The sequence below is a fragment of the Chiloscyllium plagiosum genome, unplaced genomic scaffold (assembly GCF_037043375.1).
Source record: "Chiloscyllium plagiosum isolate Xiang-an unplaced genomic scaffold, Cpla_swu_hap1 HiC_scaffold_26, whole genome shotgun sequence".
Lineage (NCBI taxonomy): Eukaryota > Metazoa > Chordata > Chondrichthyes > Orectolobiformes > Hemiscylliidae > Chiloscyllium > Chiloscyllium plagiosum.
Window position 1 is genome coordinate 36,783,361 of NW_028270164.1, and position 24,160 is coordinate 36,807,520.

General features: G+C 38.7%; 1 protein-coding gene across 1 annotated transcript in view; it reads right to left on the reverse strand.

The window, feature by feature from the left end:
• Window positions 1-4,481: 4,481 nt before the first annotated feature.
• The window catches only part of LOC122562943 (cysteine and glycine-rich protein 1-like), a 29,898-nt gene continuing 10,219 nt past the window's right edge, over window positions 4,482-24,160 (reverse strand). The window contains exons 2-6 of the mRNA XM_087973626.1: window positions 23,217-23,329; window positions 15,919-16,087; window positions 10,837-10,966; window positions 9,376-9,469; window positions 4,482-6,850 (exon numbers count right to left, since the gene is read on the reverse strand). Of these exons, the coding sequence (XP_087829752.1) occupies window positions 6,774-6,850; window positions 9,376-9,469; window positions 10,837-10,966; window positions 15,919-16,087; window positions 23,217-23,328 (582 nt within the window). The 5' untranslated portion in view covers window position 23,329 and the 3' untranslated portion in view covers window positions 4,482-6,773. The remainder of the gene's footprint in view (window positions 6,851-9,375; window positions 9,470-10,836; window positions 10,967-15,918; window positions 16,088-23,216; window positions 23,330-24,160) is intronic.

Here is a 24,160-nt window from a genome sequence, read left to right on the forward strand (position 1 = left end):
CCCAAGCACGGAGGATGTCACCTAGACAGGGGACGAAACGTCTGCAACACAAATTCCCAGCGTGGTGAACAGAACCACAACATTGAGGAGAAACTACTTCTTCCAAAGATTAATGAATCTGTAGAATTTGCTACCCCAAAGTGTGGTGGATGCTGGGACAGTGAGTAAATTTGAGGAGGAGTTAGACAGATCTTTAATCAGTAATGGGTTGAAGGGACATGGAGTGAAGGTAGGAATATGGGGGTGATTGAATGGCAGAGCAGACTCTCTGCAGACGATTGTTCTCCATCTTCTCTGCTGTCAGTAAAAGGTCATGATGATGCAAAGATAACTCCATTCCTTACTTCCTTCAAGGTTAGGCCCTTGCCCCAGTTATCCTGGTAAAATCTGGTCCAACCAGTGCATTTCTGTGCACACTGTTCCCCTTGGTATCAATGTATTAACTAAAAACACTCTGGTCTGAACCTTTATTAGCAGCTAGCCCAGGGTGGTACACTTTACAGTGTTTGAACTTGCCCTCCTCTACCTCCTGTCATCTCCAATGAATGTAAGCAATTTTCTACCATCCATGTGGTAGCACTTCATAAGGACACTAAGATAGGCAAAGGTACATGGAAGGGGCACTAAGACAATATGAGGAAGTTGAATTTTTGTATGCACTTATTTCAATTCAAATGTATGATTTGAATCATATTATGTCAGATTTCCTGGGTATTCATGAGGGTAACATGAGAGTCAGAAAGACAAGTGAGAAGGCTCATGAGTCTGTTGATGCATGGTGAGCAGGCTTGAAGTTCCTAGTGTTAACTCCGAACTAGTTCGGAGGGTCACACAACCTGAAATGTTAACTCTGATTTCTCTCCATAAATGCTACCAGACCTGCTGAGCTTTTCCAGCAATTTCTATTTTTGCCTTTGATTTACAGCAACTGCAGTCCTTTGGTTTTTATTTTGAAGTTACTAGCATTGCTTATGATATTACATTAATTTAGAGAAAGGTACTATCCAGGTAGCAGCTTTCAACCTTATTCCATCGTCTTCCACTTCCACCTCCTTGGGTTTTGAGCAGTGGTGTTCTGGACAGCGGCTGCTTTTCTTCCCCCAGTCGTGCTCAAAACTGCAAGGAAGCCATAAAGACACTTATGCTTTGCAGCAGTGACCCTATCATTAGTAAATATGGGGGAAGGAATGTACTGTGATTGGAAGAGCAGCAGGATTATGAAGAAACTCAGCTCTTTGGTGTCCACAAGTTCCATTCTCTGGCCACACGGTGCTGCTGTCTCCCAGTCATGGCCCCTGGAGCATGGCAGTGATTGGAGGTCTGGGACACCACAGTTAACAGCAGCAGTTACAACACACACATATATCCATGCCCCAGCAGCTTGAAGGTTAAACAGCAGCAGAGAGAGTGTGTGTTTGCACACATTTGCCAAAAAGAGAGACTTGAGTGCAGATTCATGATTCCTTGAAAGCGGAGTCACAAGTAGATACGGTAATGGTGACAGCGTTTGGTATGCTTGCTTTTATTTAGTCAGTGCATTAAGCGTAAGAGTTGGGAGCTCATAGTGGAGCTATATAGGACTTTGTTTAGGCCATTTTTGGTATACTGCATGCAACTCTGGTCTCTCTCCTATTGGAAGGATGTTGTACAACTTGAAAGGGTTCAGAAAAGATTTACAAAGATGCTGCCAGGGTTGGAGGTTTGGAGCTCTGGAGCTCCAGGGTGAGGCTGTTTACCCTGAAACAGCAGAAGCAGAGGGGTGACCTTATAGAAGTTGATGAAATCATGAGGGGCATAGATAGGGTGAATAACCAAGATCTTTCTTTTTCCCCCCCCCCGAGAAAACTAGACGCTATAGGTTCAAGGTGAGAGCAGAAAGATTCAAAAAAAAGGGACCCAAGAGGCACCTTTTTCCACACAGAGGGTAGTGAGTCAAAGAGTGTGGGGCTGGAAAGGTACAGCAGGTCAGATGGGCCAAATGTTGGTAAACGGAACTAGATTAGATTAATTTAGTATATCTGGTCAGCAAGGACAAGTGGGACTGAAGGAGCTGTTCCATGCTATACATCTCCATGACCTTCACAGCTATTCTGAAGTCAGTCAAACACTCACAATTTCCTCCTGAGCTGATCAGTTCTATGCGCGTACGCATAGAGGGGGAGATACTTATAATCAGAATAAAATGGAGCAGGAAGAGACTATACAGCTCTACAAGCCTACTCCACCATTCTGTACAATCATGGCTAATCTGGGACTCCAGCTTAATTCTCCCACCTGCTCCCTATGGGATAAAAAAAAACTTAAAATATTCAATTATTGTAATCTTCAAAACTCTGGAGATTTCCAAAAATTCACAACCTTTTAGAAAATATCTCCCTTTCAGTACTAAATAATTTATTAATTTAAAAGTGCACAGTTTTGGTATAAACTCCCCCTTAAGAGAAACTACATCACCATAGCCATCCTGTCAAGCCCCTTCACCATCTTATATTTCAATTAGATCATCCTTCAAATTAAGTTTAATTCAGCCTCTTATCTTTGGACAATACTCTTAACCCAAGGATCAAGGAAGTTTGGTAAATTAGCAGTGTGAATCAACTAATAAGGAAGACCACTCAAATTGAAATATTTAGCATACTAAAATGAATTTAAAGCTAGGACATCAATATACTTCACATTTTACAGGAAAATATAAAAGGGTTTCTGCTGCATTTAATCCATGACTGCTGCTTGTTTAAATTATTTAATACTGTGCATTTGGAAAAGATTTCCATTTCTTCACAGGAAGATCACTTTTGTTTGCCTAAGTTGTCAAGTAAAATGCAAAATCCACTCCAGTGCATATTAAAACACAAGGAACAGCTGCTACAAAAAGCATTTCCAAATTTCATTGTATTATAAATTACATTTGTCACCAATTCAGTAACTAATGCAGCTATTTCATTGTTAGTGCTATGACAATTTTTTTTTGAAAAAAAGTTCTGTTAACAGTTTAAAAGATATTGCAAACACTCCCAGGGACATTGAAAGTCACGGTGATCATGTGTAAATTCAGTCATATTTGAATGATGTTTCATTACAAGAATTCCTGATGATAATGACCTTAACAGAAGCCTCTTGGTTACTAATTTCCTGTTATGAAACTTAACAGTGAGCTGCACAGGAAGTCATTTTGGGAAACTTAGCTAAAAGAAATAAATGGCCAAAGCACATGCTTATTAACATCTTATGTAGTTAAGCCTTTTTAATACACAAGCAGAGAGTGGATCTAACTTTAGAAATCAGACTGGATCTGTTTGGAGGTCATCTTAGTTCTGTAAAATGTTGACTTAAAAAAAGTGAAAGTTTGAACTGCAAATATTTCAATAGTTTGCCTTTACTAATTAGCACAGTCCAAATAAGCTATAAAAATCAAGTGATAACAGGCAGGAAACAGGCAAAATAAGATAAATTACAGTATCCTTATACCTAACAGACTTGGGGATTCCTTTTGTGCAGCAATTAATTTAAAGTTTATATTCACTTAAATTTTTTGTTTTATGCAGAGAGAAACAGTTCTATTTATGATGCTGCAGTTATATTTAAAATAGTTAAAGCTAAAAATCAGTACAAAAAAGGGTTTAAACTAGAGGCTGGAAAATAATCTTCAAAATGGTAACAACTGGCAATATTAGATCAGCTGCCTGCTGAACAAATCCACCCATTGGTTAGACACCTTTTAACCAATGGAATCTTAGCACTTTGTTGCCAATCCAATAAGCTCCATTGTACATGACAACTAATTATTTCTTCTCCCCAGATTTGCACCAGCATTAGTTTTCTACTTCAAGAAAGAAATTACCTGTAAACAGTAGCCATTGTAATTGTTCCACCCACATGGAGCTTGCAGTTTGCTAGGTAAAAGACAACTTGGTAGATGCAGGAGGAGTTTTTTTTTAAAATCCTCTAGCTCATTGTTTTCTAAAATCTTTTACCCTCTCTCCATAACTTAAAGGATTGAAATTTGTCAGGATCCACATCTTTCCATTGATTTGGGAGTGAGAGAGAGTACAGTTTGGCGGTGTTGGTGTCAAATAATATTCAGTAAGAAAATACTCACATACTTACTAACAGAGGGGGAAAAAAAAAAATCACTTACAACCAGCATTTAGGGGAGACCCACCAGGTCAAGCAAGTTCTAATGGAGAGAGTGGTCCAAAATATATAGCAGGCAAAAAAAAAAAATCATTGGCCCATTAGGACATCCAAAAAAATAAATAAATATGTTCAGAACAACAGCAATCACAGGCTGATTAGCCTGCTAGTGGGGATGGTCAGCATCAGACCACTATTGCTAAATCAGTACCCAGAGTAGACCAGTGCTCTCGCTGTTGAATGTCACAATGTGGTGGTACTTTAAATGAAGCTGGATCTGGTTGTCCATCCTTTCTCCTGAGGTCATACAAAAGAATTAAGACAACTTTGCTTTCTGAATTACCAAATCACCAGGCAAAAGTAACATTTATTTAATACTTAATTTGGAAGATTGTAAAAAGGCAGTGAAGGTTAGTTAACAGTTTGTTAGTTCACTTACAATTGGTTACATAAGCACATAATAGTAAATACAGGAAGCCAATACTTTAAAGAACAATTCCTGTTTAAAGGCATCATCTTTAACATGGTTAATTGACATTGGAAATAGATTACTAAAGCCCTTGGCACTGTTGAAAACACTATTAAATAATTGGGTAGAAGCTCAACTGGGGTAGATCAGAAAACTGACAGGATGGCACCCATCCATTTATATTGTTAATGTAATCAATATTGTACAAGATTGCCAGATTACCACCCAAGATGAACCACTAAAAAATTGATTAGAGTACAAAAAGTGTAGATAATATCATTAATGAATGTTAGAGATCATAACAGCACACAATACTGAACACAATAAAGTCTTTCCTTCTCATCCTGTGAATTTATCTTGACACAAAGCTTTGAAATGTTGGTCCTTGGTATTTTCAGTATATGTAACTAAAACTCAATGACATAAATAAACCAAAGATTTTCTTTGCAATGGGAGGGATCCAGTTGGCTCAAACCTCGAGAGACTTGAAAACCCACTGCTTCTATGCATGTGGAAAAAAAAATTAAACAACCTAGCAACAGAAGTATACCAAATTACTGATCAAAATTAGTTTCTTCCAGGGGTAAAAAAAGATACTGTCCACCCATTTTTCTATTATTACTGCAGGAAATAAGATACAATTGAGGTTTAATTTACAATACAGCTAATAAAAGTTTGCATGAATAAGAATACTATGATTCTAATTGTTTGGGGCTAGATTTATAACCTGTTGTTTCCTTGAAGGGAAATAAAAGAAATTTAACCAAAATGAATCTTCTTACAGATTTTAAAAGATTCTTTGGAAAACACTTGCAGCTATGCACTGTTTCACTCATTAGTGATTGTATCAGTATTTTAAATCATTAAACTACCAGCTAAAAACAGTGGGGCAAATTTTACAATAGTCACTAGTTATACACAACACTAAACAAGTAGATTTTGTGGAAATTTCAAGTAAACTCAGCACTCAATAGTTATTTATTTTAAGCATAGTCTTTTTTTTCCCCAAATAATGACAAACACTGATAAGTAGATTGAAGGTTGGTGAAAAGTCATGTAGTGTTTAGGAGCTAATCCCATATAGAAAATGTCCACATTTTCCTGCATACTATATTTCAGGTCAACTCTTCACAACTCCCCTCATTCCTCTCTAGGGAATGAAACCTCATCCAAGTAGTCAGTATTCATTCATAGCCTATTGCCCAGATCAAACTAGTCAGTCACTCATTGCAACTTCAAAAATGGAAACCTTTCCAGTTTCAATCAAGATGCTCTTCCCACTGTGCATAAGGGTGACCACAGGGATTGTGGGGAGGGGGAGAGAAAGAGAAGCAGGAGAGCAAAGATACTCACAAATTCATGACGCGTTGGGAAAACAGGTCTGCTAGCTCAAAAATTCAGAAGCATTTGTTTTTTTTTGGATTTTTAGTTCACAACCCACCAGTCAAATTAGAGGGGTTCTTCACTCAAATCCTCAATCCCTCTTCTCAGATTACCAGATTACCTATTGTCAATTTCAGTCATTTTAAACTCCCCACAGCCATGAAAACTTCCCTCCATTTGGGGAGGAACCTTCTTCACCCGCACAAACTACCAGTTATATTAAAAAAAAATCAGATTAACCTGAAGTTGATCCGAGCTGGCCTAAAAATAAAAAAGGAGGATTCTCCAAGTTTTCTAGAAGATTTACCCACACTACTATGCCAATTCAATGACATTGACAAGTCAAAAACATGCAGTAAAAAGACAAATTGAAATTAAAAGGTTTTGTCTACATTTTGATTGTGAAATGGTGCTCAGCAAAAAAAACTTAGAAGGCAAAAGTTATAATAGTCAAAAATCTAAATCCAATACCCATGTATCTAATCTTCACTATTGAATTCAATGCACTAAAGTTAAGTTTCTGGACTAACATTAGATTAGCCTTTATTTCCACTTTGTCCTTAAAAAATGCTAGTCATTGGATTTAGGGTAATCATTGTGATGTTAATACAGACATTAAACAGTTTGTGGCAAGCAATATAGAAATTCTAGAAAAATGTGCAGTTTATAATAGTGGTTTACATGATCTACTGTTAAGGGAACATCAAAATTCAGCACATATAGTGTAGCTATGGTTTACACAGATATTAAGTGCTGCTTGCTTCTGGATCAGACTTTTCACCATACTTCACTGGGTATTGGCAAGTGCTCCAGCTCCTTGGCCAAAGCCAAATCCTTTGGGTCCAAAGTTTTTGCTATAACAACCTATAGAAAAAAATTATACAAGTTAAGAACTACATAAAGTTGTCAAATAATCATTTAAAATAAAGTACAACATGCAAAAACTAAGAAAATAAAATACTCAAAAGTGGTGAAGAAAGAAAGACTGCAGTCAAATTTTGGGGGTTGGGAAGTGGCATACTTTTCATAAATGGTTGAAAATCTGCCTAATAAGGAGGCCCAGTGAAGCAAATAAAACAGGTTCAGAAGACATTAAGGATTTACATGGTTAATAGTAGGCCCTGGGTAGCATAATTGAACAACACCTAGGGTTTTGGGTACATAATTCTCTAAAATTTGTGTTGCACGTAGACACCGTGGTTAAGGCAGCAGTGAATGCAAGTCTACTAAATGCTCAGTATAGGAGTTGGGGCATTATGTTGATGTTGTACAAAACATTGGTGAAGTTCCTTTTGGAGTGCTATGTACAGTTCTGGTCACCCAGTCATTGGAAGGATATGGAGCTAGACTGGGTTCAGAGTGTAGTACTCAAAGCATAGCACATCAGGCAGCATCCAAGGTGCAGGAGAATCAACCGAAATGCTGACTCCTGTTCCTCAGATGCTGCCTGACCTGCAGTGCTTTTCCAACATAACACTCTTCTGATCTCCAGGCCTCACCGTCTCCCAGACTGGGTTCAGGAAAGATTTACCAGGATATTACTGGGAATGAGGGTTTGAGTTAAGGAGAGGCTGGGACTCCCCCAACTGAAGTGTAGGAGGGGGAGGGATGACCTTAGAGGTTTACAAAATCATGAGGGGTATAGGTAAGATGAATGGCAAGTCTCTTTTCCTAAAGGTGGGGGAACTTCAAGACCAGGTCACATGTGAAGAGGAGAGGGGGAAAAGATTTTTTTTTTTTTATTAAAAAAAGGATGAGGAGGCAACTTTAAAAAAACAATAGTTCATGTGGAATGTACTGTCAGAGGAAATGGTGGATGCAGGTAGGTTACAACATTTGGACTGGTACAGGAAAGGTTTGCAGGGATATGGGCTAAAACACAGGCAAGTGGGACTACTTTGAACCAAAGGGTCGATTTCCTTGTTGTATGACTAGTGTATGCCCAGCCCCACCTACAACCAGATTTTTGTCCAACTTCATTCATGAGGAATGGTCACTTGATTCATCTGTGGAACCTTTTGATAGATTAGTCATACTTTTGAAATTGGATGGTGGGATTATAAAAAAAAAAAATTAAGAAACTAAAAAAAATGAATTACTAATCATTTTTCAGGTACTTGAACATAAAACAGAAGATAGGTGGAGGAGTAGGCCATTTAGCATGCTGAACAGTGGGGCAGGCTCTTCAAGTTAATGGGCAATCTTTCAACTGTACCCAGTTCCCACTTTTGCCCCAAACAACTATATCCATCTTATCCTTGAAAGGATGTAGTGCTTTAGCCACATTTGCTTGGTGACAATTTTTACAGCCTCACCACTCTGGTGGAAGTAATTTCTCCACATCTCCACCTCAAATGGCTTATCCCCATTTCGACTGATGCATGCAAGAAAGTGGGTGAGTTGGTCAGTTACAGCATCCTTCCTGCATTTTCCTGGTCTAGTCCTGTTAAGAGTTTAATAGGTTTGAGATTTCCCCTTTATTCTTCTAAAGCGAATATAAATTCTAATTTATCCAGTCTCTTTTTAAGCTCAGTCCTACCATCCCAGATATCAGGTGGGTAAACTTTTGTTGCACTCTCCATAACCAGAGATCTTAAGACCAAAAATAAAACACCAAACTTGCACACCATACTCCAGGTGTGGTCTTACCAAGGCTCTATAAATTCAGCAAAACATCACTGCTCTTGTGCTCAAATCATTTTGAAGGCCAACATTCCATTTGCCTTGATTGGTTGCCATACCTGTACACTTACGTAGCAACTTAGTCTTAAACTTGTAGATTTGCATTCTGCTTAGAAATTCCAAGACTCCAATAAAAAAAGTAGTAAATGCCCATCTGCATTAGATGGATTGAATTACATCTTGCCTTGTGCTGAACTAAACAATATCTAATTTTATATTGTGTAATCCAGATTTAAAAAAAAGTGTGAATAAAATAAAACATCTTTAGTTTTTAAAGTTGGAGATATTGCTTGAGCAAATTTGACAAATCATGAAAAAAAACGATCAGAATGTTCATGTAATCATGAACTGCATATTAAACAAAGTAACCCAAGACTGCAGGGGACGTGTAGTTTTTGCATTACCAAAATGGAGATCCTTATTTTGAAGGATCTTTAACAGGGCAAGAACATCAAGTCCAATTTGAGCATGTTACTCCAGGACACAAAATGTTAAAAATTGGTCAGGCAGGAATATCAGAATCTTGATATTTTTTGGTAATAAAAACATCTTATCAAAATTGGAAATTTCAATTATGGGAATTATATCTTAATTCTGCTTTTAACTAATATCCAACTCTGCAGTGGACTGATGTCCAGAATATCAAACTTAATTCCACAAAATCAAGAAATGCAGTTTTGTATTTGTGGATAGGAATTAAAACAAACCTTTGCAATAAATTTCGCCATCTTTGTCAGCCAATGTTGTAGACTCCAGGCCCTTCCCACATTTTGCACAGCGGAAGCATTGTTTGTGCCAAGCCTACAAACAGGCAAAGTCAAAGTCAATGAGTAAAAAAAAAAACAAAGAACAATTAAATAAACTTAAAATAACATTTGACTAAACAGTTGTATTAGCACTATTGTTGTTTTAATGACAGTTAAATCATTTAAATACACTAAACAGGTGTGAAGTGTTTGCCAAAAAAACAAAAAAGGTACAGGAACACTTAGGAAACCTTGAAGCTATGGGCATCTAGTCAAACATCTAGAGACGCCAGCCAAAAAAAAAGCCTCAGAATGCCAAGATATTAAAGTGATAAAGTTAATTAAAGAAAGATGTTTGTTTTCAAATTGAGAAAGATAAATGTCTATAAAAAAAAGTGGAAATTTGTTCTGCTAAGATACAGCCACAATGTGCCAGTGTTATGGGCATTTCCATACTGCTGTTAACTTGTTATAACTTTAGAGCTGTATTGCATGCATACACTTTATTCAAATCAATAGGTTGGCCAGCTTTGACATAAATTGAATCAAGATCCAAGGGCAAAGAACCTCTAGAAAAAAAAACAGCTAAGACAAAAACCAAAAAAGAAAGCTAGTGTTATTTGCATGATCAAATATGCAAGTGCTAGTAAAATAGGAGTCTGAATTTAAGTGAATCTGTTGTCATAAACAAAATAGGTTGTTATCTTAGCTGTTTGGATTTATTCAAGTTAGTCCTAATGTCTAAAGAAAAATTAAAGTTTGTTACCAATACTATAAAATGTAGCCCAGGAGTGATTCTTAAATACAATGAGTTATTCTTGTAGGTGTTGGATCTTGGACACTTAGAAATAAACTTTAGAATTCTTCAGTTAGGATTCCATGCACTAATAGTAGTCAAAAATCAATAAAGTTGTTACTGCTAGATTTCATCCAAAGATAAAATTGAGAACAGCAGCCCTTCAGTGCTGAGGAAACATTCAAATTTTAATATTAACCCTTAGAGTAATACTAATTAGGTCCCTACATTGGATTGAGGATTTCCTCACGTTGTAGTTTTAGCCTAACAGTGAAATTTGACTGGCTACTTAATTATCTGGAAAATAAAAAAAGATAGAACAAATTAAACAGCAACATGTAAGTGCTGCCCATAGCATGTGCACATATGTTGATGTGGTAAGGGTGGTGTCTTGTAGCATAAAGACACATTGAAAAGCAGGTAATTGACATCAATTAACATCATTCATCCTCAATTGGAGAGTGGAATTTTTAGAAATTGAATACAAAATACCCATCCATGTTATCTTGTTTAAGCCACAAGGATGGTATTGGATATTAATAGAGAGAAAAAGATCATCTTGGTCTTGTATTCACAACTATAAATCTAGTATGGTATAAAAATAATTATTTACCAGAAAACATTACCTTGCCAGCTCCAATAACTTTCTCAGCAGCATAAACGGATTGTCCACATCTAGGGCACTTATCTGAACCACCAAACTTCTGAGCAAATTTGGATTCATTGACATTAGTGGTGGGGCAGTGAGTCGCAGCTCTGTAAAGGCCAAATGAAATTGACAAGTTAGAGTAGGTCATACCTTAACAGCTAAAGCAGGGTAAACAATCATTGACCCATTGGATTTATGAAGAGGGTCAATAGGCTACACCAAGAATTGCCTGGCTACTTCTGATTTGTTGTACTCTCATTTCAACTGATGCATTAGAGCTCGAGCACACAGTAAAAGTTGTAAGCGGTACCAAGTTCAGCAGCGGAGTCTGAAAGCTTAAAAGAAAAAAGCTTCTAGAACAAGCCAAGGAATATTGCTATAAGGTTGCTGCGTCAACCATCATGAAACCCAAACGGAGACATGGAAAACTATTTCACTTCCCGATTTGGACATAGTTTTAAGCCATAGAAAAACTGTCAGACGACAAACAATCTTGTCTGAATGAACCAGCTGCTCACATCTAATCCCAATTCACAGCATATAATCCTTTGTTTATAGGTTCAAATGCCTTTTTTGAAGGAATCAAGGGTTTCATTCTTCAAATCACTAAGCTGGGCAGCTAATTCCAGAAACCTACCACCTACTGAGAGAGAAACTATTTCTCATGGTCCTTCCAATCCTATCATTGACCCCTAGTGAGACCGCTCTGCTTGTGAAAAAAAAAAGTCTTCCCTACCACATCATCCAAATGCATCATTCATTCTGTCCACCTTGCTAAAGTCACACCTCAACCTTAAGAATCCTTGCTTATCCAAACCTTCTTATGTCCTGGCAATGTCAGGGCAATATCCTTTTGGTTATATGATGACTAGGCTGTGGCCTAAGCAGTATTTACATTGTTCTAGCAAATTGATCCTTACATTTGTGGCGAATACCTCATTTGACTTAAAAAGATTACATCCCATTTGTTTTGTTTACCACTTTACCCTCTTCTCCTGCCAACTTCAGGGACCTATGGACATGCATGCCAAGGTCTCACTACCCTCCCATTTTATTTTGCATTCTCTTGCTTGGTTTTTAAATCTCAAATTTAATCTACTCACTGAAGTCATTTTTGCCACTATTCTGCTTGCTCAACTAAAATATCAATACCATCCTGCACTCAGCTATCTGGTGTTGATAATATCAACAGCAGACTCAACACAGGAGAGCCAAAAAACACCCTAAACCCTGTTAGAGGCTGAATTGTTCTAATAGAAAAAAAATCCTGATTTATTCCAATTAAAAAGAAATATGCATAATACTCCTGCAATGTGCCTACAGCATGCCAAGTTTTGAATAGACTAATTAGGTAAAACAGCAGCATTACAAAGCTCAGAAACGACCATACTGAGTACAATTTAGTTTGTAGTGAACTGGTGCAGCTTTTAAGAATCAATCATGGGACAAAGGAATCATAGGCTGCACTAAGAAAGAGGGGTCCAAGGTACTGAATCACAAGTTAGTAGGGTTTATTTTAAAAAGAGAAAAAAGTGTAACTTATATTTGTTCTCTTGCAAAGGAAGCATTTACTGCCCACCTCTAGTTGTCCTTGAGGAAATGTCATGTTAAAGTAGCCCTTTTTAACCTGTTATAATCTTTGCCCCCAAATGGAGATGTTCTCCATTTGAATATTTTTAAATTTCAAACCATAAAGTCCACTTCATGCAAGAGGTCAATATTTAAACAAAAGGCCATACTGAGCATGTGAAAATTTCACTTTCGACAAATGCTGACACTTCAATTGTCATAGCTGGCAATTGGGAAAAAAATTATTTGAAGACTGCTAGATTCCTCCCAGAAATAAAGAGGGGAGATAAGTTAGCTGCAAGGCTAGCATCAAATCACTAGCAGTTAGAAGACTAGAGAGCTCAATCTCTCAATTTTGGTTGGGGACTCAGTGAGGGGACAGTATTCAACTGCCACTTGTTTATCACTTGAACAAATGGGCAACTAGCAGTTCCTAATTTGAGCAAGGTATAATGTTTGAGGAAGGTGGAGTAAAGGGCATATCCCACATCCTCCAATACGCAAGACCTACAGCTATCAGATGTATTGCTCAGCTGGTTCTACAAGTGAAGACAGCAGCTTATCTACCCATCTCAGGGCTATTCACTAAGCAAATAGGAATCCTACATCACATGCACAATCTTCATTTGAAAATCAAATTTTGAATGCAGATGTGGAGGGGTGTCATTTGACAGCATTCAAGGGGGAAGACTAGGAACCATCTTAAAAAGATACCACATACTGTTGCCAATCCATACTCACTCTGGGATATGTAGCAGTGTTTGACCCACTAAAAATCAGCACACAGCATCTGAGCATGCCAACTTCTTTCTAGCAAAGTCACACAGTAGCCATTCAGAGTATGCTGCTTATTGCCAGCATTCAATAAGCCAAGAGGCAAATGAGTCAGATTTGATGGTACTGGCTTCCAGCCATTTACATGGATGCTGGATCTGCTGTGACGAAAGATAACTAGGAAAGCAAGTTGAAGACAACAGAGTCTGCAGTGGGATTATAGATGGATCAAGCAAGTGGGCAGAAGTTTGGCAGATAAAGTATAAACTGTAGGAGAATGGAAACTGTGCTACTTGGCAGAAAGAACAGAAAAGCAATGTTTAATAGAGAAACAGTGTAGAACAGATAGAGGGATTCCAAGTACTCTGAATCACAAATTCATAGGATTATATTAAAAAAGTGTCATTAAATAGAAAAAAAAAGAGACAGACTTCAGCAAGTCGTAAATGAGAATCTGTCACTACGAGTGAAAGTATGGCAACGTGAGACAGCAAATAGGATTAGAGATTGTACTGTTCTGTAGTAAAGGCTATGAAACTGGTATCCTTAGAAGGTTGGGACTGCTTTGCATTGGTACCAGCTTGTGTTCACAGGTGATTTGACTGTTTTGACATTGGACGGAGTAGGATTCCATGGAATCCCCAGTGTGGAAAAGGGCCATTTGGCAACAGGTCTGCACCACCCCTCTGAATATCATCCCACTCAGACCCAACCCTCTTCCTTATCCCTTAACCCTGCATGACCCATGGCTAACAACTAACCACACATTCCTGGAAAGCATGGGCATGCTGAATTGCCCAATCCACCTAACCTGCAAATCCTCAATGTGCAAGGAAACTGGAGCACCCAGTGGAAACCTATGCAAACTCCTCACAGACAGTCACCAGAGAGTGGAACTAACTGGGTCCCATTTAAGGAGCATTTACTAGAGTCTGGATGAGGCCATTAGGAGTAAACGACAAGCGAGAGAGTGAGAGAGCGAGGAGTTGAGGTCATAATTAGATCAGCCATGTTGTTATCAAAAGGTCAGGATATGTTCAAGGGGCCAAATGGCCTATACTTAGTCAGTTCACAAGTACAGGACTGTACTCATTGGCTAGAGGGTCTACACAAAGTAGAGCTCCTTGAGATTTTATTTTTGAATTAAACAGTGCATTTACTTGATCTTTATTTACCCCCTAACGGAATCTATTTTAAAAAAAAGGTGCATACCATTAATATCTGCAACTCAAATATCAAACATTTTACTTCAAATTGGATGCAAAGCACAAGTGCGCTGGGTAGGGAAAAAAATGGGATAGATACCATTTTGTATAATTATGATTCATGGAAATAATTGCAAATGTTGGAATTTAGCCACCCCCAAAACCCAAATGTGATAGTGAAGGAGCATCCAAAACACAGACATCGGTCTCAGCCTACTTTTTTGGGACAGTAGCACACTAGTTTGGATTTGGTCCTGGGATAATACTTAAACACTAGTTATCTTTTGGGCTCAAAAATTGGAACAATCATGCACAAAAAGCAGATAAATGCATCAGAAGTGTCTATTTAAATCTACTATCCTTTAAATCTTATTCATTTGCAGTCAGCCAGAGTTTTATCTTTAAAGACTAATGCTGCATTCCAGATTTCACAACCTACATTATCAAAGCCAGGTGCTAGTCAGTTCATAAACAATAGCTTCAAAATGCATATAAATGCTTTGAAGAGGGTGAGAAAAATAAAAAAAAAAGTTCTGGAAATAAAAATGTAGAGTGAGGAATTCACTAAATTAACCTCAGTATTGGTCCAGAGTCTACTCACTTAATACTGGCAAGAGGGAAATTGTGTGGCATAGGAAAAAAAACGTGCTGGGGTGGAAAGAGCCATTATTGGTTTTACACAGAATGATAATGAAGTCTCAGAGCACCAAGCCTAATCTTTGTGCAGCCTGCCCCTCCAAACACTTTATAAAATTGGCATCTGCAAGGACACTACTCCCATTTTCAGTCGCCTTCATTTTGGAATTAAAACCCAAATTATTTTCTCCAGTAGAGTTTGAAGAGCAGGAAGTAATCCCAACCTGGTTTCTGACCCTGCTGTTCAGGATTAGAAGAATTGGAATTCCTACAGTGTCGGAGCAGGCCATTTGACCCACCCAGACCCACCCCACCCTTGTAACCCTGCACTCCCCCATGGCCAATCCACCTCACCCACACCTTTGCACCAGAGGAAATCTACATATCCTTCCCGTGTCTGTGTGAAGTCCAGATACCAGAGGCTGGAATCGAACCAGCTCCCTGGCACTGATGCAGCTGTGCTAGCCACTGAGCTACTATGTCTTTTTGCATGGCAGAAAGAAGGAAGGAATTTTAAAATAAAATAAAAAAAAAGGACTGCTGAGGTATAAACAATTCAAAATTAACAAAAATGACAAACATGCTCACTTCAGTTTGATATATTAATTAATAGCCCAAAACTAAAAGATTTGCCACAGGCTAGATGGGACCGCTGCCAGGGAGAAAATAAGTGATATGCCATTATGGTAACAAACTTATAGTCAAGTTGGCAATAGTGATGGGATGGCAGGAGCAAGAGAAAAATAAAGAAATCACAGTATTGTCTGAATCATATGTTCTGGGGTTTGACTATACCTTGCCTATAGCAAGGTAACAAAGAATGACAAACATGGACTGCATCAGCTGATAATTTATGGAAATGAGATTTCACTTACTGCACAGGTTTTATTCCCACACTTGCTCCACTGTCCATGCTCAGAGTACCGGCACCCTGGCCGTAACCATAGCCTTTGGGTCCATACTTTTTTCCATAGCAGCTTTTACAATAGATTTCGTCTGCATGCACAGTTAATGTGGTGCTGTCGAGATTCTTCTTACATGCCACTGCAAACAAACCAAAAAAAGAACTATGAACAGATGGAGTCTTTCAGCACTTGGTACATGGAACATAGCTGACAAGTAGGGAGAAAGAGGTCAAAATGCCTAACCACAAAAAAAAATTCAGTTTGTGCACATGGCATTAGAGTTTGGTATGCCACTAATATTTCTGAATGGCAGAGTTCCAGAATTACATAATCCACCAATTTCTCCAGTAGCACCAGTTTACATCAGTGAAATAAACTGTTATCACAATACATGTTCCCACCTCAAAATAGATTTCATACAATAAAAACTGAAACAAGTGAAGTACAAAGTTAGAGTGTGTCAGATTTCCAGGCTAAGTAGACTCGTTAGGTTTTATTTTTATGTAGTATTCATCATTGAAGCCTGAAATAAAAAAAGATCATTAAGCTTAGAAGCTTATAGAATACAAGATTTCCCAGAGGAGGATCTTTGAAACCATATTATCGGAGTAGCTGGTGCTAGTAGAATGAGCAAAGAACACAAGTCATTGTGAATTTCTGCCTATACAGAGCACGAAGAACTGCTCCAAAGAAAAAGGGTACTTTTCTGGACACACCCAAGTTATAGGTCACACAATGATTACAAACAAGGCACAAAGTTTTGTTTTTACAATTAATGAAGTACCAGCCTCTTTTCAGAGTGAGTTTACTCCCCATTTCTGTTGAAGCCAAAACACACTCCTGGTTTGAGAATCAAGGCTTTCCCTTTCTCTGAAACCTCCATCCCCCAACTACCAGCAACAAATGCCAAAATTTGGGACTTGAATACTTTAAATTTTGGCACCAATTTTCCTTCCTAACCTCTTTTCTCCCCCCCACCCCACCAGAAAGTTCTGCATTCATGCCAGTGACATTGCATTAGTCAGCAAGTGTTTTGTCTAGTTATTCTGTTAGAAGACAGTACACCTCTATGCCAATTTAAACCCAACACAGAAGCTCACCTCACATTGTATTCTGTCACAGTGAGAGGCAAAGAATATCCCAGAATTCACTGTTTAAAGAATAAAATTGTTAAATTTTGACTAAGTCCAACAGAGAACATGCAAGCCACTAATGACAACTCCTTTCTCTTAAACCCACCTGTTACCTCCCACTCTACAATACTAGTCTGATAAATTCCCCCTTAGTTTATAGCAAAAAAAAAAAAAATCCAAACCCCAGTATAGTATTCAGATGTTGAACTTGCTCTGCACATTCCTCTAGGTAGACTTTAGTGTTCTGCTGAAGTTTCCTGTAGACTTTTACCTTTCAGAGTCACTGTTAGCAATTGGTTGCTTGCTGGCTGCTTTTTGTAGTTCTCCCCCTAACTTCAAGATGTCTGGATTTATACCCCCCAAAAAAAACAAAAAAAATTCACACTTCATTAGTATGATGTCATCCCAAACAGTAATATTCAAATTCAAATGGATTTTGGTATCTGGGGCATAATTTAAACTGATTTTAAGTTTTTTTTCCCCCTCCCCATGCAACACAATTTGTTTCGACCAAGTGTTACATTTTTATCTCATTCAAGACACACTGCTTTCAATCAGTCCTTGCTAGCTTCCTCTCAAAATAGGTACAGTACACCTCTACACCTTCATAACAGTAGAAGTTAAAACCCATCTATGATGGGCATGCAGCTTAGCCCCCTTAGTTGAGAAATGCAAGTTAGCACAAATTCTAATCTATTAGAATTAACTATCACATCGTCAGTCACACAGGAGCCAGGAACTTTGAAACTAGACACTAAAATAGTTCAGATTTATTTTCAGGCTAAACCTAAAAAAATGAACCTTCATGATTAAAAAGGTGGCTACTTTTTCAATGAATTGCCATGGTTCAGAGCTTGAAGTGCAAATTTGTTTTGGCTATAAACCACAAGTCTCTGCCAAGGCAGTAGAAACTTGGAAAGCTGTTTTAAAAAACATTTACATGACCAAAGCCAGATGCACCATTGAAAGTGCTATTTTGAGACTCCAAAAATCTTCCCTCTTGCATATAAATTGCAAGGTATGCATTTTTTGTTTAATTACTAGAATAAAACTGCAGGGATTTCACAAAGTGAGCAAAGCAGTAAATTAGAACCTCTCCCCCCCCCCCCCCCCCCCCACCCCACCCCAGTAAATTCAGACAGTTCTGCAGCTAATTGATCACATGGTCAGCAGTTCTGGGACCCATATCTCAGGAAGTATGTACTGGTCCTACAGCACGTTCAGAGGTGGTTCATAAGAATGGTCCCAGGAATGAAAAGCTTAACACATGAATGTTTGACTACTCTGGGTCTGTACTCAATGGAGTTTAAGGATGAGGTGGGGAGGGAAAGAAATCTTGAACAGAATGCTGAAATGGCCTGGACAAACTGGATGTTGAGAAGATGTTTTCAATGGTAGGAGAGACTAGAACCGGAGGACACTGCCTTAGAGTAGAGTAAAGGGAAGACTTAAACAACGGAAATGAGAAAATACTTCAGCTGAGAGTAGTGAACCTATGGAATTCTTTGCCACAGAAGTCTGGGGAGGCCAGATCTTTAAAGCACATTTAAAGACAAATAGATAGGTTCTTGAAAGCAGGAGAACGAGGTGGAGAAACTTATCAGCCATTGAATGGTGGAGGAGATGCGATGGGCTGAACAGCCTAATTTCTGCTCCAATGTCCTACAGTCTATACAGATTCTATAAAATGAGAGAATATGGAGGAAGTGGTAAATAAGAAAACTAAATGGCACTCTTCTATTTGAACTCTATGCTATTGATCCATGTTCGAAACTCCACTTTAAACAAGTTGTTACTTTTCCAAAAATCAAAGATTATACAGAGTCTAATTTCATTTGCTTCGAACAGAGTTTAAATGCCAAAGTTGTCACAATAGCTAAACTGTTTCTGAAATTCCACTTACTAGTGTTCTGGTTGGTTAATGTATTCCCCAAAGGTGATAAACAGGGTAGTTTTAATAGAGATTAAAAGCTCACTGCATCAGCAAGAAGGTTATTCTGATCTGCTATGCAAAAACTAAAATTTTACATTCAGCCAGTGCTCTCAAAATTCCACACAATGCTCCCAATATTACTAAAGTGAGGAAATTATTACTGAAGGATAGGATAAATATAGTTTATGTCTAGATCAGTTTAGCTAGCACATCTTCCAAATAACTCAGCATTTTCAAGAAGCTAGTTGATAAAGGGAATTCAAATATTCAAATCAGCCAGCTTATGCTCACTGAAACATTCCAATATTTTGGCTTACTTTTCAAGCCATGCATGGCATTTAGAGGCTGCATGTGTTTTTTTTTTAAAAAAAGTGCCAATTGTTAGTCTGGGACACAAAATTGGCAAAACCTCTATGAAGGCTTCAAAATTGAAGGCACCTATCAGAACCTACGGATAGGCATCCAAGGGAGAACGCGTTCTGCATGGTTAGTAAACCTAGTCCTCTTGTCTCAATACTTAATGTGCATTAGAGGTTTTTACTAAGGACTTTACTATCAGGGCAGTTTTTTTTAAAAATTTGGGTCGAGAGAGTGTCATATTACACATCTAACCAAGCAAAAAGAATGGGTTTAAGTGATCTGTGCATCAGTACGGATGAATTATTTCTCATCCGGCTCAACATTTATAGACAGGAGTCTCTATATTGAGAGTCTGAAACTTCTAGGATCCCAAGAGTGTTCAACAACCATAAGTTTATCTTAGTCTTCAGATTCTAAATAGTATCTACCATTTCTGTCAGCCAGAAGTACACTTGGGTGTGATAAATTAACATGGTATGCACATATTGAGCATAGTAAACACAAGTCAGCACCTGAACCATTCCAGCAGGCAGCAAGTGTAGATTCTTTAGTTAAAAGTTTGGCAAAACTCTATGTGGAGGCCTACAGGTGGCCCAGGCAGATACGGTGGTGTCCCTCCAATATGTGGTCTGATTCATTGTGGCAGTGGAGGAGGCAGAGGATGATCATTGTTGAACTGATTTAACTGCATTTCAAAATAAACCCCTACCTCCAAACGTAATAAAGACAAACCCCTACCTCCACACACATCATGGGTGATGGGGGAAAATAAAAACACCAGTTAGTGTGGGGAATTTAAAACAAAAAAGACAGGATGCACCCTCCCTTGTCCTCACCTTCCAACCCATCAGTCTCCACAGCCAACATATCAACCTGAAACACTTGCACCAACTCTAACTAGACCCCATCACCAAGCACATCTTCCTCTCCCCAACCCTGTCTTCTGCAAGGACTGCTCCCTTTGTCCTCCTTGCTTCATGCCACACTCCCCACCAACTGCCGAGTACCTTCCCCTGCAGCCACAAAAGATGCAAAACATGCTAGCACAACACTCCTCTCACTTCTATCCAGGGCCCCAACAGTCTGCCCAGCTGAGAAGGAGGTTTGCCTGCCTCTCCTCCAACCTAGTTTATTGTATCCAGGTGTCCAAATGGGGTCTACTCCATATCAGAAAGACTGAACTTAAACTAAGAGCACATTTCTCTGAACATCTCAGCAAGGCCCAACTTGACCTCCCAGTCACTGCCCATTTTAATTCCCCTTCCCATTCCCTCTGACATGACCATCCTCTGCCTTCACCATTCCCACTGTGTATCAGACTGCAAATTGAAGGAATGCTACCTCATCTGCCTGGCCAGCCTACAGGACTCCAGAGTTCTGTAAGTTTCAAATAACCTCTTCCCCTGCCCAAACTCCTATTCCAGCTCCTTTCCCCCCCCCCCTTCTCTCTCTCTCTCCTCTCTTTTCTTCCCCCCCCCTCCCCCCTCCCTTCCAGCCACCAACTGGATTCATTCCTCCTATTGGCCAACCAGGCCACACTCAGTGTATGGTCACCCAAAACCCACCATCTTATCTGTAGCTCCCCTCACCCCAAGGAAGGGTTTTACTCTAAACATTGACTTCACCTCCTGGTGCTGTCTGACGTGCTGTGTTATCTATCTTGGATTTCAGCATCTGCAATTTTGTGTCTCAAGCTAATTAAATAGCAAGCAGTACAAACAAATGGTTGCACTTTGAATAGTAACCTTATCTAAAACAGTGTAATAACAGCTATTACACCTAAAGGACTTATTCATTTCAGGTAATTAAAGTGTTAGATAATTCAGTGTAGTTTCAGAAATTTACATTTGAGGAAAGTCAAGTTATCTACTGGATTGCCACCATTTGCTAAAATAAAAGCTTGACTTCTAGATAGTTTTGAAGTGCTCTTATCACAGATTTAGAACTCAGTTTAGGACTCAATTACAGTGGATGGGGAACTGGCTGCAGCCATGTAACTAAGGGCATACACAACTGAATAGTACCAGTGGGGTCCTGCATGAAGATTAAAAAACAAATCAGTGCTCAAGGTCATATCATTCTTACAATTTTGATTTAGATTTGGGCACTAATCTAAGAGCACTTGGGGGAATCAAATATCAGAAATTGAGAGAACTCCAATTTCAATTGCTAACAGGAGAGTTGGAAAAACTTTTCATCTTGACTTCTTATTGTCTAAGAGATTAGGAATGCACAGAGCCAGTTCCTTTGAAGCACTAAGTATAGGAAATGAACATTACTGCACAGCAACTAACTAGCTGAACAGTCAATGTAAACAGTGCTTCCTAACATTAACCAGATTGGCCAGCAACATTTCAGTTTCCACCATTCCAATTAAGCAACTCAAATAGGAGGCAATATTGGGTAGGAGTGAGAGTGGGAGGGGCTCAGTAGATATTTTCTATGAAGAACAGAACTGGATGAATTTTTTGATCAGTGTGCGCTTTTCCTTGGTTACATCAGCCCTGCTCAGCTAAAACAATGGTCAGCAACTTAAAATAATTAAACAGGAATACAAACTGCACACCAGCATTTTCATGGAAATGCTGGAGTTGAAACAAAGTTTCATTTTATTGTGAGGGATACATTGAAAAAAGGTAGAAGCACAAGACCCATTCTTATTAGTTTTTTTTGTTTTAAAATACTGTTACAATATCTACAACTCATGATTGGCAGGCATGCAAGTGGAGACAAGGACACTTGTGATGTTGATGGTAGTGTTCCCATCTTGGGAACAGAAGGCCCTGACCCAAGGATACATTAATAATCTAAACAGTGATTGGAAAAGTATTATTGGGACAGGAGACAGAAGCACAAAGAAAAAGTGAATCCCAGTATGAAGTCAGTGCTGGGAATCAAGCACCTATGGTGGCTGAGTGGTTAGCACCGCTGCCTTACAGCACCAGGGTCCCAGGTTTGATTCCAGCCTCAGGCGACTGTCTGTGTGGAGTTTGCACATTCCCCCCCATGGGTTTCCTCTGGGTGCTCTGGTTTCCTCCCACAGCCCAAAGATGTGCAGGTCAGGTGAACTGACCATGCAAAATTGCCCATAGTGTTAGCTGCATTAGTCAGAGGGGAAAATGGGTCTGGGTTAGTTACTCTTTGGAGGGTCAGTGTGGACTAGTTGGGCTGAAGGGCCTGTTTCCACACTGTAGGGAATCTAATATTAAAAAAACCCCAAGGGTGCTGGCTCTGGGTGATATAGTCAACACTAGACTTGAGGCTCCCAGACATCTTCAATTCCCAGGTAAGGACTTTTGTTTCCCCTGGCCTACATGTTTCTTTAACAAAAGAAAAAAGCACTGATTGGTCATCGGTAATCAGTGGAATGGGGCAAGATAGTGAAGAACAAGAGAAAAAAAATAATGCTGGTGCTGATACCAATTGTTGAGTATACTAGTAACCTATAAAATGTTATCAGAAACTAATTACATGTATGGGGCCACTACAGACTGTAGTACAAGTGAGAGGTGCCCATTGAAACCCATTGTAATGGAGAATAGCGTATCCTCCAAAACTCAAATGGGATTTGTTGAAAAATTTCATTAGGAGACAGTAAAACTGTTTGTGGTCTTGATTATAACTGCTCAAAACCTTATAGGAGGAGGCTATAACTTCAACTCCCTGGTCCAATCAACCATGGTCTAATTAAATGGCAGAGCAGGCTTAAGAGGTCAAGTGGCCTATTCCTGCTCTTAACTCAAGTGGGAATTCTTCTAGAATTGTCAATCTTGCAAGAATCTAACATTTGAAAAGAGCAGGTATCCAGATAAAAGAAAATTCAAATTCTACCAGATACTTACTGCACCGGAAACAGGACTTGTGAAAGTACCTCCCATCACACTGCACCTCCTCAGCAAAGTAAACAGTCTTCTGGCAGACGCCACATTTATTTCCACCACCCAAGTTTGGCATTCTACAAGAAAGAACAAACAATTTAAAAGTCTGATGTCTTAATTGGATAATCAAGTAGTAAGTGATTGAAGCTTAAGTGGCAAGCAAGGAAAAAAGATGACCACTTATTGAATTACTGTCTTTTTTTAATCTCCCAAGAGATTAAATAATTTGTTTATTGCCTCTGCAAATTACAGGAGTGCAAAATTCTCATGCACCTCAAATGTACCTTATAAGAGAGATCAGAAAAAAAAAAGGGTTCTGGGCAACCCTGGTTAGAGTTAGCTGATCTAAGCCAAAGCTACATAGTGGGAATAATTAGTGAATCTGGATACAATGATTCCCTCAGTCAAGAGTTATCAACTCAAAGTTTGATGGAGCATTATGTCTCAAACAAAAACAGAAGCAAGTAGTACATTTGATATTGTAGGATAATACAGAATACCAGAGATTTACCATCTTTTGAGAGCAGAAAATGTTTTCCATCTCAGTCCCTAGATGGGCAACCCCTTGGTTGGAGGTTGTAACTTATCTCTAGACTCTGCAGTTTGGGAGAAACATTTTCAGTACTTACCACAGCTTTAAAAGTCCTTAAATATATTTCAATTAGATCACATTTTATTCTTTTGGACCAATCTATTCAAATCTCACTACAAAGTGCAAAACATAAAAAAGGTCATAAGCAACAATGTTTTAACCAAAAAAAAAAAACTTTCATTATGTTCCTTTAAGCAAGTGGTGTAGCACCTTCTGGTAAAATTTGGAAGTGAAAATTATAGTCACATGGAAAAAGACCAAATCATGAATGTAAGCGTAGAGTTGTTAAGACAAAGTTGTCTAACCAACTTTCTGA